The sequence below is a fragment of the Adiantum capillus-veneris genome, chromosome 8, assembly GCF_014529385.1.
Source record: "Adiantum capillus-veneris isolate H3 chromosome 8, ASM1452938v2, whole genome shotgun sequence".
In the NCBI taxonomy this organism is placed as follows: Eukaryota; Viridiplantae; Streptophyta; class Polypodiopsida; order Polypodiales; family Pteridaceae; genus Adiantum; species Adiantum capillus-veneris.
The window spans coordinates 47,087,539-47,102,072 of NC_140938.1; the positions used below are offsets into that span (position 1 = coordinate 47,087,539).

The window sequence follows — 14,534 nt, forward strand, 5'->3', positions numbered from 1 at the left end:
GTAATATTGTACTCAGTAATATACAGCCCTGACTTTTTCCAAAAAAATAAGAGAGAGAGAGAGAGAGCCAACTTCAGCTCTGGCACCAGGATCTTATCTTGCTATATGTTATTTTATGCAGCAACGAGTTCTTACTGGGACGGCTATTGGCGCATTGATTGCAACTGGAGCATATGTGGGCACATCAGATGAGGCAACCATCAGGTTATTGCTCATGTATTCCTTTATGAAACATGATAGTGTGTGCCTGCAAGCATGAAAGCTCAATTTCTGTTTTGTTACGATTTCTGGGAAGTCCATAGGATGACTTCATACATATCAACATAGTCATTTTGTTTGATTAAGATCTTGTGAAGTGTAACTATTTATAGAAGATCATACAGAAATCTGCTCCATTCTTGAGGCCTGTAGCTCAATGATACTTCTTTTGTTTGCGCAGTGCATGGTCTTTTGAAGCTTCAAAGTATATAAACCCACTGTTTAGATTGCTCGATCCAGAAGAAGCACATAAAATTGCCATCAAGGCAGCGGCTCATGGGTTAGTGCCACGCGAGACTCGTCCAGATCCTCCTATTCTTCACTTGAATGTTTGGGGACGGGCTTTTTCCAATCCAATTGGTCTGGCAGCTGGTTTTGATAAAGATGCTCAAGCAGTGGAAGGTTTGTTGGGCATTGGATTTGGCTTTATGGAAGTTGGGTCTGTTACGCCGCTTTCTCAAGAGGGCAATCCCAAACCACGTGTCTTTAGGCTACCAGACCATGGGTAAGCATGTATGTTGTTTCTGAACTCTTTCCCTGACTCCAAATATTCTTGCACTAAATATTCCTTATCTTCTATTCCATGTTTGAAAGGACTTTAGGATTTTAGTGCTTTGTCCATTCATAGCTTGGGCTCTGAAGTGAAGATCAAGAGTTGTTTTTCAGATGGTTGTGAGAGTACATTCGAAAGATGCATTTTGGAATGCTAGTATTGCTTTATGGAGGGTGAATGAAGTTGCAAAATAACCTGGTTGCTTAAACTATTCTGCATTGTTTTGCTTTGATTTGCTCATAGTGGCACGCCCTAAGTATTTGCATTCCTGTTGTTTATGATCAGGGCCATAATCAATCGATATGGATTCAATAGTGAGGGAATCATGGCTGTAGCCAAGCGCCTTGGAGCACAACATGGAAAACGCAGGCTGGCTGAGTCAGTGCCTGCATCTTCATGGGTTCAAGGGGATCAGAATAAGCCTGCTCCAAGAGCTAGTTCTGGACTTCTAGGAGTCAATCTCGGCAAGAACAAAAGCACAGAAGATGCTACTTCTGACTATGTTCAGGGTGTGCACACTTTGTCTCAGTATGCAGACTATTTGGTAAAGTCATTGGGCTTGGTTTTTACATGGTGTTACATGTTTATTATATGCTTGTCGTTATCAGGTGTCCATGAGTTTGAGCCTCCTTTCTGAGAGCGAGCTTAGTTCAGATGGTAGTGTGAGCACTTCCCTGTGTGTGTGTGTGTGTGTGAGTGAGTTTCCCCACTGCAAAATTAGGCTCTTTGTCTTCTAGAAAGAAAGAAAGAAAGAAAGAAAGATTTTTAACGTCTATGTCAGGCCGAAATCGGCCTATGAGACAAATCAAATGTACATGGTGTGTATGTCATCCGTCTATCGGAAAGACAAATGAAACAAAACTGATATAAAACTGAACTGAATGTAGGTAGTGGAGTATCTGAGGAGGGATGGAGCTCTATCTCCAGGGGTATATGCATGTCTATATGCTCAATGTAGTACAATCATGAGAATGCATCAAGCTATCTAGCTCCATCCTGTACTAATGGGGGGATGTAAGATGTGGTACATGGGCGGGTCTGGTGCCAAGGCTACCCGGATGAAAGCTGTCGGGTCGGCCCTCATCTGAGCCACTCGCTCCTCAGTGGCACGGCGCTCCCGGGCTCGGATCTCCTCGATCTGTCGGTGGTGGGAGCTCGCACCCCTGTAGCCTGTGACTCGTGGTCGTCGTCTAGCTCGGCTCACCTCCGCCCGTGGGAGTGTCACTCCCCTCTGAGTGTCTGGTGAGGGAGGGGCGGCAATCCTCTGAAAGAAGTCTGTGAGCTGCGACTGTCTCCCCTCTGTCTGTGTAGCTGTGTGTGGCTGTAGTAGTGTGTCCCGATGGCTCTGTATCTCTAGTAAGAAACGTCCGAGCTGTCTCTGATCTCGAGAGTCCATGATCTCTCGGAGAGTGGGCTGTCCTCTGAATAAGGCCTCATACCTGCCTCTGATCTCAGTGTATGCTCTGCATCTACATACAAAGTGCTCCTCACTCTCCACCTCCTCTGTGCAGGCTCTGCAGACTCGCTCCTCCCTGGGAACACCAGTATGTCTCCCGATCTCAATCTCTAACTTGTGTGAAGCCACTCTCAGCTGACCAATCGCCACCCGTGAGCTATGTGGCATATATGTGTCCATGTAGCGTGGTCTCTGTATGAACCCCCCAGACAATATGTTGAGAGACTGGTCTCTGTAATCTGACATCCTCGTCCCCAAGCCAGGTGACTCCCAGACTCTCCTAGTGTATAGCTGCCACAGATCCTGTCTCAATACCAAGTTCCTCTCACTGCGAGAGAGGTGAACATATGGTGAGTGGGGGTCGTACTAGAATGGTGGTAGGCTCTCCATGTCAAGACCGTGTCCCTCAAACCATGCTCTGACCTGTGAGTACCATGCTCTCTCATGCCCACTCTCTGATAGCTGTATAGCTGCCTCAAATGCTCTACGAGTAAGTCTGTCAGGAGGTAGCTCTCTCATCCTCTGGATGAAGCAGACTGTCTGGAATAGTGCCTCTACAACCATAGGTGTTGTGGCGAGCTCGGCTCTAATAATGTCATGTGGCACTGTCTTCTTGCTGCGGAGCAAGCGTGAGATCATACATACCTGTGGCCTCTCAAGCTGTGTCCACTGGTCAGCTGTCAATCCTGGTGCCCATACTGCTGCCGAGTACATCAAGGCCGGGGTGACTAAGGTGTCGAAAAGCCACCCCTTCGTGCGGGGCTCCTGAAAGTGTGCCTGGTGGCATCTCCGCTCTAGCATGGCCAGAGCTGCATATCCTCGGGTGAGCCTGTCAGCAGCAGCCTGCTCATAGTGAAGGGTCCTGGTAGGCTGGTGAATGTGATGCCAAGGTAGACATAGGAGGTGACTACATCAACCTGTCCTCCTGCTGCTGTGAAGGTGGCAGCGCTCCTCACTGCACTGGATGTGTGAAAGATCATAACCTTGGTTTTGCCAAGGTTCACAGTCAACCCCCTGTGTGTGCTGAATTCGTCCAAGGCCTCAAGATGGCGTTGCAAGCCCTCGGGTGACTCTGAAATCAACACAATATCATCAGCATATAACATGATGTGGACCGGAGTACCTGCCAAGTCGCTCCCCTCTCCCTGCTCGCAGTATGTAGTCGGAGATCTCGTCGATGTAGAGCCCAAAGAGTGTCGGGGAGAGTGGGCATCCTTGCTTAACACCAATGGTGCTAGCAATGGTCTCTGAAAAACCGCCTGGGCAACAAACTCGACCCGTCACCCTCTCGTAGAGAGCATATATGGCCCAAATCATCTCTGTTGGTACCCCAATACTGTGAAGGCGCTGGAAGAGTCTCTCGCGTGGGACTGTGTCAAAGGCCTTGCGGAAATCCACAAAGCAGCAGTAAAGCCTCTTCTTCCGCGCCTTTGCCCCATCAATGAGGCAGCGCAGAACGAAGATGTGATCAGTGGTGGAGAAAGCTCGTCTGAAACCTGCCTGGCCTAGAGCTCGTAAACCCTCGATCTCTGCGTAGCAGCTGAGCTGTGCCTCAAGTACTGCTCCATATAGCTTGGCCATCGTGTGGCCAATCATGATAGTCCTGTGGCTCCCTGGGTCCAGGGTGTCGCCAGATTTGTGGATAGGCACTATGGTGTGCTGTGTCCACTCCTCTGGGAAGCCCTCCCCTATAGCCCGGTTGAAGACATGTGCAATCAACGGGGCTATAGTGGAGGCCGCATAAATGATGTGCTCACTCTGTAATCTAGTATGGTCAGTTGATCGTCTGTGCTGCATGCGGCGTATGGCCCTCTCTACCATCTCTGCTATAAAGAAGGAGGAGCACGTGGGGCGTGGCTCGTGTGGCTGTGGGATAGGAGGCTGCCCTGGCACCTCATAAAGTCGCTCTGCATAATCATGCCATATCTGTGGATCCTCAATAGCTGTAGTCGGACGTGGCTCGCGCAGGGCGCGCTATCCATGCTCATGAATAGGCGGTATAGCTCAAGCTCCTGTGCCTCTTCGAATGCTCGCCGCTTTTGGCGTGTCAGCGTCTTCATATGCCGTCTGGCCTCTCTCTCTGTGATCTCTCCTAAGGCTCGCTGTGCACGGAGGCGTCGGTATAGCTCTCTGCACTCATCATCATACCAGCGGTTCTGAGGCATAGTCCCGGGGGGGGGAGTGCGTCCTGTGTGAGTGGTGTGTGGAAAAGAGCTAATAGCTGAAGTGTGGAGAACGGAAGAGATATGTGATGTGAGAATTGAGAGTGGTGTGGATGGGTGGAGGAGGCATAGGCCATGCTCGACCTCGGCCGAGTAAAGAGAGGCTAGCTCATGTGTGAAATGGATGGTGGTGTGTGGAGTGTGTGCTGTGGAGCTGTGTGGGATGGTATCTCCGGTGATGGAGAAAGAGAGGTATGTGTGGTCGGCTCCGATGGGTATGGGTGGAATGGTGAAGGATGTGATAAGGTGTGTAGCCTCCCTGGGTCCCAGAATATAGTCGACTGTACTCCCCCCTCCCTCTGCAACTCCATGTGGCATACAAGTCAGGCCCCCTGAGGTGGGCCACTGGACCATCCCGTTATAAATAACGAGACGGTGCTGGGAGCCAAGTCGAAGTAGATGTCGTCCGTAGGCTGTGACTGGAGCTCTGTCTGCTGTATCTCTCATAGTAGCCTCCTCATCTAGAGTGTGTAGTGCCTCTGGGTCCTCGTGGTCATATGCCTCACACTGCTCACTGCGCGTACGAGCATTGAAGTCTCCCATAAGGAAGACTTCACCCAGTGTGGAGTACTCCATAATCTCCTCCGTGAGGCATGCGTACGGTGACTCCTGCTCAATAGGGGCGAATCTGGAGCCTGTGGGAGCAAAGTAGCAAAGGGCAATGTAGACGATCCTGTCTCGTGAGAGCTCGAGGCGAATCCACATGTAGCGGGGTGGGTCTTGGGCAACAATCTGTAGTCTGCTGTGAAGCCCCTGTCTAAAGAGTATGGCCACTCCTCTTGAGCCGCGAGTGGTGTGCTGGCGCATACATCCCCGATGTAGAGACTCCCACTGGAATCCATGTATCCGTGGTAACCCTCTCTCTGGGCTCTCGTGTGTCTCTGTAAGTAGAATGATGTCTCGACCTCTCATCACCTCCTCAAGTCTCTCTGGGTGTGTCCATAGGTCTCCATTGCAATTCCAAACCGTGACATGAATCTCCTCGTGTGTCCCACAGGCCGCGAGTCCCTATGCGATGGTCTTGCCATCAATGATAACCCTACCATCTCGATATACTGCCTTCTTCCCTTCTTTGCGGGCTTGGTGGACTCTAGGCATGCACGCGCGACGGTGATCTTGTTGCATCTTTGTGAGGTCATCATCAAGATAAATCGGGGGGCCTTCTAGCCCTCTCAAGATGACCCTCTTTCGGAGGAAAGAAGTTCGAGACTCCTCGGAGGCGAATTGGAGGATGAGAGCTCTCTTCTTTGGATCTTTGCTGGCTCTCCAAACTTTGGAGAAAGGGATCTCTTCTTCCTTGTATCCCACTTTCTTGCATAAAGCTTTCCCATCGCTCTCGGGTGTAGACCCTTCTTCTTCTTTGATGCCGGTCACTCGCACATTGAGACGGCGAGCTTGTCGCATCTTCTCCTCCTCAATGGTTGTGTGTACGATGAGTACCTCATCTTTTTGGGCTTCCTCTCTTGCTACCTTCTTGATGTTCTTTTTGACCACTTCGACCCATCCTTCTTTGGTGGCCTCTAATTTGTCCTCAATGCTTGCGGTGAGGGCTTTGGTGATCTCCTCCTTGAGGGCTTCCTTAGCCTCCTCTTTAATCTCTCCTTCCTCGGGGGTGAGGGATGTGATGGAAGCATGAAGGAGATCGATTTGTGCCTTCATCTCTTCTTGCTCTTTCCTCCATCTCTCCCTCTCCTTCTCGTTCTCCCGTTCCCTTCTCTCCTTCTCCTCTTTGAGATTTTGGATTTCCGCTCTCATGTCCTCCTCCTCTTCGTTCCATAGCTTGATGAAGGTGGCTTTCTCCTCCTCCCATATCTCTCTCTCTCCATCCGCCATTCTTTCATGTCCTTCTCCAATTGTGCAAGCCTCTTGTTCGTGAGCATGAAGGTTGTCTTCATTGTCGATGTTGGCGTCTTGATGATGGGGGAAGACATGGTTGTCTTCGTAACTACCCTCTCTTCATATTGTGAAGAAGAGGGGAGAAGGGGAAGAGAGGGAGTACGTGTGTGTATGCGTGTATGTGTGTAGTGTGTGTGTGGGTATGTATCCGTGTGTGTGTGTGTGTGAGAGAGAGAGAGAGAGAGAGAGAGAGAGAGAGAGAGAGAGAGAGGCTGCGTGAGAGAGAGAGAGAGAGATGGCTGCGTGATGGGGAGCAAGGAGGGGCTGCGAGAGAGAGAGAGAGAGAGAGAGAGAGAGAGAGAGAGAGAGAGAGAGAGAGAGAGAGAGAGAGAGAGAGAGAGAGAGAGAGAGAGAGAGAGAGAGAGACCTGCGCGCTGCTTGGCACCTCTGCCCTGCGCGCCCTCTGTGCCAGTGGACCTTCCCTGCTCAGCAGCCGCCAGAGAGCCCTTCACCCTCGCGCTCAGCAGTCCTCGCCACAGAGAGAGAGAGAGAGAGACAGAGAGAGAGAGGGCTGCGTGAGAGAGAGAGAGAGATGGCTGCGTGAGAGAGAGATCGAAAGAGAGAGAGAGAGAGAGATGGCTGCGTGAGAGAGAGAGAGGACGAATCTGCTCACCTGCGCGCTCCACACACACACACACACAGAGAGAGAGAGAGAGAGAGAGAGAGAGAGAGAGAGAGAGAGAGAGAGAGAGAGAGAGAGAGAGAGAGAGAGAGAGAGAGAGAGAGAGAAAAGAAAGAAACATTGTTGAGAGAGAGAGAGAGAGAGAGAGAGAGAGAGAGAGAGAGAGAGAGAGAGAGAGAGAGAGAGAGAATGTGATCGGTGTGTGAATGTTCACACTAGGGGCCTCGCTTTACAGGCAGAGGAACTTTGTTTCTTGTTCTGAATGAAAGAAGGAAGCGGAGAAATAATGTTTTGTTGTTGCAGGTTATCAATGTGTCATCTCCCAACACTCCAGGGCTAAGAAAGTTGCAAGGTAGAAAGCAGCTCAAAGACCTTGTGAAGAAGGTGCGCTAGTGGTCACACTCAATTTTTTGAACCTTTCTCAGAAGTCTTAACATGGTAATTTTGTAGGTTCTTGCTGCTCGAGATGAAATGCAGTGGGGTGAGAAGGGACCGCCTCCTTTACTGGTGAAGATCGCACCTGACCTGTCAAAGCAAGATCTAGCTGATATTGCTGCGGTAATATAAAGCATTCTTTCACACTTCTATTTTTCTCCAGTGATACATTTTTATGGACTGGAATTTGTGTGTAGGTGGCACTCACCTTGCGGTTGGATGGCTTGGTAAGTTGGTTTTTTGAATTTGTGCATGAATTTCTTAATATAAAAGTGTACTGTTGTAACACTTTATGGTAGCGGTGCCTTCTTGATTCATCTTTGACACAAACTGTGAATGGGCTTTTGGTGGAGTTAAGAACACATCATGTGCTTGACCATCAAATCAAAACCTGCATGTCACCAACCTTGAATGAATCGCTGCAGATAAGTGGCACCTGTAGCTTGTTATTAGTTTGGTCAGGTGTGTTAAGCCATTATAAGAAAGCTGCCAAAAATACACAATTCCTAGGTATTTGCCAATGCAAAAGTAAGTTGGAAGCTCCAACAATCATGTGCTAATGAATGTAACAAGCTATTTCAAGAGCTGTTGCCTTTCTTTGAAAATAGGATATCTTTTCGACTGTCTACCATCAAAGGAAGCAAGTTTTTCCATTTAGATATGAGCATGTTTGCTGGATTAGAGTGATCAACACTTAAGTGTCATTTATAATGAGAGAGAGTTGGAACAACTTACTCTGCTTATTTGAAAGAGAGTCCATAGGGTTTTTTATATAGGAGTTGGCATAGCATCTAGGACTAACAAACTTGGTGACCAGAAACTTGCGAACTTGAGCTACTTTTCAATGAAGGTTCAAGAGAAAGCATCAAGAAATAAAGGCCTGAAAAGGGCTGACCTTATGGTATGGGTAGGTAGTAGGCTGTGAGAAGCTAACCTAGGTGCACTTACTACTGAAAGAGTCGTATGAGAAGCTATAAGACACACCAGATGGAAACCTTGCGAGCTTGAGTTACTTTTGTTAAAGTTCAGGGAAAAGCGATAAGCATTGAAGGCCTGAAAGGGCTAACCATGTAATATGGGAGTGTTACGCTAGTTGTCCTATTTGCTCATCATACCTGTTCGAGAGATAAGCCATTGAAGATTAATTTCCTGATTCTAAAAAATAATATAATGCTGCAGATAATCTCAAATACCACAGTATCTAGGCCAGATGATGTCATTGGTGCCCCTCATGCGGAGGAAATCGGAGGTCTAAGTGGCAAACCCCTTTTCAAGTTATCTACAGATGTTCTGCGAGATATGTACCAGTTAACCAGAGTATGCACCACGAACTGCACTTCCATGTTCCATGATAATAGTGTTATTGCAAGTCTGACGGATCTTTCGGGTCATTGTTAGGGAAAAATTACTCTTATTGGCTGTGGAGGCATAAGCAGGTAGTATTTTGGCCTAACAAGAAATCATGTTGCTACTAGAGATTTCATGATGTTTGGATGTCTATGCAACAGTGGTGAAGATGCGTATAGGAAGATAAGATCAGGTGCAACTCTTGTACAACTCTACTCAGGTTTTGCGTATGAAGGCCCAGCTATAGTTCCTCGAATCAAGGTACAATGGTCTAGAACAAGAAATGTAGTTTGTGTTTAAGGGCACCCGGCGTACACTTGTGAATAAGCTCTGTTGTGGTCTTTTGAATTCAGTAGTTCCCTTCCTTTTGCCTTGTCTTTTATAGGAGGAGTTGGCTGCCTGTCTTGAAAGAGATGGCTTCAAGTCCATCAAGGAAGCTGTTGGTGTAGACTGTCAGTGAGGTAGACAGCGGTTCCAAAGTGGTCTCGAAGGTGGATAAATTTTTGTTTTTAGTTCTCCAATTACAGCACACCCTCTCCAAGAATCTCTCCTTTTGGATAAAAAATTTGAGGGTGCACAGTTTTGTAGAATAGGAGTTTGTATTCGATTTCAAAGCTTTAATGCTAAAGTTTCATAATTATTTGGCACATGTACAGGCTGGTATTTTTTCCACAATTCTCTCTGGATTGCCAATTTGGAATATAGATAATTTGTTATGTGCTAAGGTTACGATATAACGTGTCAGTCGAGTATACCCGAGCTTGAGTATTGAATAAGGATGTGAGGATATTTTCCTTTTGGTGTAAACAAATGGTTTTCAAACTTGGTCAGGAGTTATGGTCGGCTATTCTGTACTACCAGTTTCTTATTAAGTCTCATGTGCCAAAACAAGGAGGCGTCTTTTGAGGGATGGGTATTGGGATAGGATATTATTGCTGTAGGTGAACATGCAATATCTTTTTTAAAAGTTTGTGGGCCAGAACCTTATCAGCAGTGAGAAAAATGTAGTTGTGCCCATTCCTACTATTTTGACCAATGAAATCCACATTTATGTGAATTTTGCTAGTTTGCTATGCCTGCAAAAAACATAGTTGTAAAGCTTGTTTCAAATTGGCTTTCGATAGTGTGAGCAATAATGTGGAATTATTATTGATGCTTGAGACTTATCACCCAACTCCTATTTTTCATGTTTTTTGAGGAATTGTGTATTAGATTTTATTTGCGTTATAGAGTTGAAGCTTGCAGCACACACACCAACCTCTATTTTGAATTTTTTTGAAAAATTGTGAAGACTATGTGCATTTTGTTTTAATACGTGTAAGTGCTAGTCTTTCAAAGGGCCACATACCCCCCCCCCCCCTCTCTCTCTCTCTCTCTCTCTCTCTCTCTCTCTCTCTCCTGCCCAGCCCCCCAGCCCTGTCCCCCTCGTGTTCCCCCCCTCCCCCCTGCAGGTACAGTAGAAGATGGTTTTCATAAAATTGCAAGTTTTCAAAAAATTGCAGAATTTTGAAATTCGAAATTGCAGAGGTGCAGAATTGGCAGAAATTGCATAAAGCGGGCTTTTGTTGTAATTTGCAGAAAATGTACGCCATGTATGCTTAATGTAGGAGAACATGTATGCATAATGTGGAAGCACTTGTGCGTGTAGGTCTCCTTCCGCCGCAAAAATTCTCTTGTTTTTGGCAACGACCAAACATGAAGAAGCAGAATGATAAGCATGACCCCTTAGAGGACGCAGTTCAAAAGTGCAAAGAAGAAATGGCCGAAACCATTAACAAGATGCTCGAAGATTGCGTTTTGGCCCAAGAAAGCAAGATCACTGCAATGAAAGATCGTGTGACGGCCGAAGACAAAGAGATTGCGTCACTCAAGGAGGAGCTCGCTGAGGCACGATCACGAAACATGCTTGAAGAGGGAGAATTGCAACCCTCTGTAATACAAGAACTCAACACAATCAAAGAGCAAGTGCGAGCCATCAAAGAGGGGGAGGAGCAGCATAAAGAAATGACGACTTCTTGGGTGGACGTTATTACAATGACTCAACAGAAAGCAGATGAGGATGAGAATTGGATTGAGGTTGCCAAGCAAGGGAAAAGCAAGGAAACAACATTCACACCCACCATTATCAACCTGACACTAGAAGAGGAGCAAAAAAGACGTGTACGCTCTATACATGTCTGAATTTGCGGCCTTAAAGACAAAGATAATGTAGACGAAGAGGTAAAAGAACTCATGGCTTTGATGGGGGTTCATAAGCCGATGCACTCTAGAGCTTGGAGAGTGGGCAACAAGAAAAATGGGAGAAGGGGGAAACCTAAACCTTGAAAGAAAGGGCATTCATCCTTCGTTTTCCCTCCATGGAAGCGAAGGAGGACTTTTTGAAGAAGAGACCAACTCTTAAGAAGGCGGGTATCTTTCTTGGGGATGACCTTACCCTCTCACAGGTCGCCCATATGCAGGAGGTAATGCGAGAGATTAGAGCGGCAAGGAAAAAAGGTAAGATTGCTTTTTACCGAGATGGAAGAGTCGTGATATTGGAGCCACGCTCCACATGACGGTGTCAGGCCTATGGGACCACACTCAAAGTTGCTACCTGGAATTGTAATGGATCTATGCGTCTGATGTGGGTGCTTTTGAGGAGAGTTTTACTGGGAGAGACATCATCTTCTACTCCGAGACACATCAGGCCCCTGGGCAGTCTATGCCTCACATAATTGGATACAGATGGGAGACAGCTTGTACAGGAGACACGATCAGAGCACAAAGGGCGGGGCTCATGAAGAGTGGCAGTGTTATTCAGCGAGGAGTTGCAGCCATTGATACATATAGGCCGCAGGGATGAGCAAACTAGGTACATGTGGGTGAGATTGAGAGTAGAGTTTGACAAATATCTTTACATTGCTATTTGCTACTTTCGTATATGCAATGTAGCACACAATCCACGGGTAGCAGTCCCTACTCGCTACACCTTCACGCGGGAGACGGATTTTGTATACATAGACAGGATCTATAGACGTCTATGCACTGAGGAGCCGGGGCGACCTCTGGAGGAGCTTACTACTGTATTGACACAAACATTACATGATGCAGCAACAAAGGCATACCCACACACCTAGCCTGAGCAGAGACGCCGTTTTGGGAGCATGCCTCTGAACAGCTGGTATGATGAGGAATGCCGCCAGTCTAGAGCTAGACTTCAGAGGGAGGTGCTTTTGGGGGACATCACTCAGAGTCACAAATTGACTTCCGACGCCTAGTGCGGCGGAAGAAGAGGACATTTTTGGCTCGATTAGAGCAAGATCTATACTAGCTATTCTTGAGTGAGGACTCGCGTGAGGCATGGTGGCTCTTTCATGAGCTGTTCCCCCCCCTCCCCTTGCCATTACCTCTACAGAGACTTGGGGTCAGTACGTATCATCTTTGTACACAGTTTCTGGACAGCCGTCCCTTCTCGACCCCCCCCGATCCATGTCCACACATGTGCTTTTTTCACCGCTGAGATGATGAAGAAGGCCATTGATAGGATGAGGACTAGGAGAGCATATGATCATGATGGCTTAGTGCTGAGCATTTCATGCATGCCAGAGATCTACTAGCAGAGCTTCTAGCAGTTATATTTAATCGTGCCATGTGTGAGGGCTTGCCTGATACTTAGAGCCTATCTATGATTGTACCTATCTTTAAGTGAGCAGACCCTATTGGAGCTTGGGAATTATCGCACTCTTATGATTGGACACACATTGACACGGTTGTACGCATCCATTCTTGAGCAGTAGCTGAGTAGATGGGTAGAGAGGGAGAGAATGCGTGCATGCAACTTCACTTGGATGCTTTGCATAGGTTTGCCATGAAAGTGGTTTGTCTGTCAACCTTGGTAAAACCAAGGTCATGGTAATTAATACCACCCCACAGTGGATCAGGAGATCAGCGCTTGCATTCACATACGGCCAGGAGAGAGTGGAGCTTACACTTACCTTGGAGTGGTTTTTAGTGGACCAGCATTTTCATTGAGGAGAGCAGCAGAGACTAGATTGACCAGAGCCCATTTGGCATTGGTAAGATTGGAGAGGATGTGTTCACAAGTTCACTTTCAGGAGCCTCGGACGAAGCTCTGGCTCTTTGACACTTGGTGGCTTCTGCATTGCTCTATGGAGCTGAGATATGGGGGCCTCTATTGGATCATCACAGGAGGACAGGTCGCAGTGCGCACTGATGGATGGGCGGACATGGAGAAGCCTTTGGTCTCTATGATCTTGCGGCTCATTAGAGCCAAGGCTTCAGTACCACGTGCCATTATCCGAGCAAAGCTAGCTGCCCCCCCACTAGTGGTTGAGACGCTCACCAGATCTGTCTCCTTCATACACCGCATGTGGGAACTTCCTAGAGACAGATATGCCCGCCTTGCACTTGAGTCTTCTCGACAATTAGCCATGCAAGGAGATACAGCATGTTGGTATGGGGAGATGACATCATGGTTTCAGGCGCATGGGTTCAGCATAGACAGATTGCCCCTCTTCCAGTAGTCATTGGATGCACCCTCTCTGACTCTTACACAATCCGAGATCACCAGGCTCATCCGCCAAAACTTGACTTAGCTAGACACCAGGAGGACATGGATACAGCCAGCGCAGAAGCTGGGCACGAAGATGGCTTTCTACAGAGAGCATCTTCTCCAGCTTACGGTGGACAGTTTTGTGACGAGGCCCAGATACATGGACACCCACTTGTCTCATGGGATACGGTGTGCTATTGGCCAGATACGCATATCTTCACACCGGCTGCGGATCGAGACTGGGAGATACAGCGGAGTACCAACAGGGGCTAGGACATGCCCCCTGTGTGACATGGAGCCTGAGACAGAGTTGCACTACACATGCCACTGCCCCGTCTACCACGAGATACGAGGCCGCTTCCACCGCTTGTTCAGAGAGCGCTTTGGACCACTCTCCAAAGTCATGAGGTATGAGGATCAGAGATGCCTGGGTTTGTTTCTGCTCGAGCTGCGCAGACACAGAGAGCTTGATGAGAGGAGAGGCCAGCCAGTCTCAGAGACACATCACTAACTTCTTTAAAGTAGACACTGGACACCCGGAGGAGCTACTACCACAACAGAGCTCTTCGCCTCACACCATAGTCACACTAATCGACCGAGCGGCTGAGCTGGGGAGATCCTGACGCCCACGACTGCGGAGGACTACACAGCATCGACGGAGGCTACATCAGAGGATTCGGATCACTTTGGCCCGACATGCACGACGCCCGGTCGGACTGCTGACCATGGAGGAGATTGATGAGATCCGCCAGCGACGACCGGTGCTGGATCTCTTGTGACTTGTGATTTAGCTGTCCCAGCTAGCTGCTTAGTTCACACCTACCAGTTTAGGATTTCATAGTATTTTTATTTTGTCATTTTGTTACTCTGACTTTGTATCAGATCCACGACATTGTAGTCATTTTGGCCTTTTGAAGATGTTAATATAAGATTTCATCTCTCTCTCTCTCTCTCTCTCTCTCTCTCATTCTTGGGATTGCTCCTGAGATGTTAGAATTCGCCGTCGTCTTCTCTTTCCCTGTTTCGCTGATAATTTCAATGCCAGTCTGAGGACCTTGTTGTTGAGGAGAAGGCAATTTTCTCAAACCTACCAATCAAGGATTAGGTAGGGAAAGAAGTAGAGTAGGTGGTGGTTATCTCTGACAGACCAGATCATTTCAAAAGCCAAAGCTATTAGTACAAATGAGTATCTT

General features: G+C 47.7%; 1 protein-coding gene across 1 annotated transcript in view; it reads left to right on the forward strand.

Moving 5' to 3' along the window:
- LOC147452081 (pyrimidine d) overlaps nucleotides 1–9,513 on the forward strand; it is a 69,074-nt gene extending 59,561 nt beyond the window's left edge. The window contains exons 2-11 of the mRNA XM_086517879.1: nucleotides 122–204; nucleotides 440–763; nucleotides 1,097–1,355; nucleotides 7,311–7,391; nucleotides 7,458–7,565; nucleotides 7,640–7,669; nucleotides 8,622–8,759; nucleotides 8,841–8,878; nucleotides 8,951–9,050; nucleotides 9,175–9,513. Of these exons, the coding sequence (XP_086374005.1) occupies nucleotides 122–204; nucleotides 440–763; nucleotides 1,097–1,355; nucleotides 7,311–7,391; nucleotides 7,458–7,565; nucleotides 7,640–7,669; nucleotides 8,622–8,759; nucleotides 8,841–8,878; nucleotides 8,951–9,050; nucleotides 9,175–9,249 (1,236 nt within the window). The 3' untranslated portion in view covers nucleotides 9,250–9,513. The remainder of the gene's footprint in view (nucleotides 1–121; nucleotides 205–439; nucleotides 764–1,096; nucleotides 1,356–7,310; nucleotides 7,392–7,457; nucleotides 7,566–7,639; nucleotides 7,670–8,621; nucleotides 8,760–8,840; nucleotides 8,879–8,950; nucleotides 9,051–9,174) is intronic.
- The last annotated feature ends 5,021 nt before the right edge of the window (nucleotides 9,514–14,534 follow it).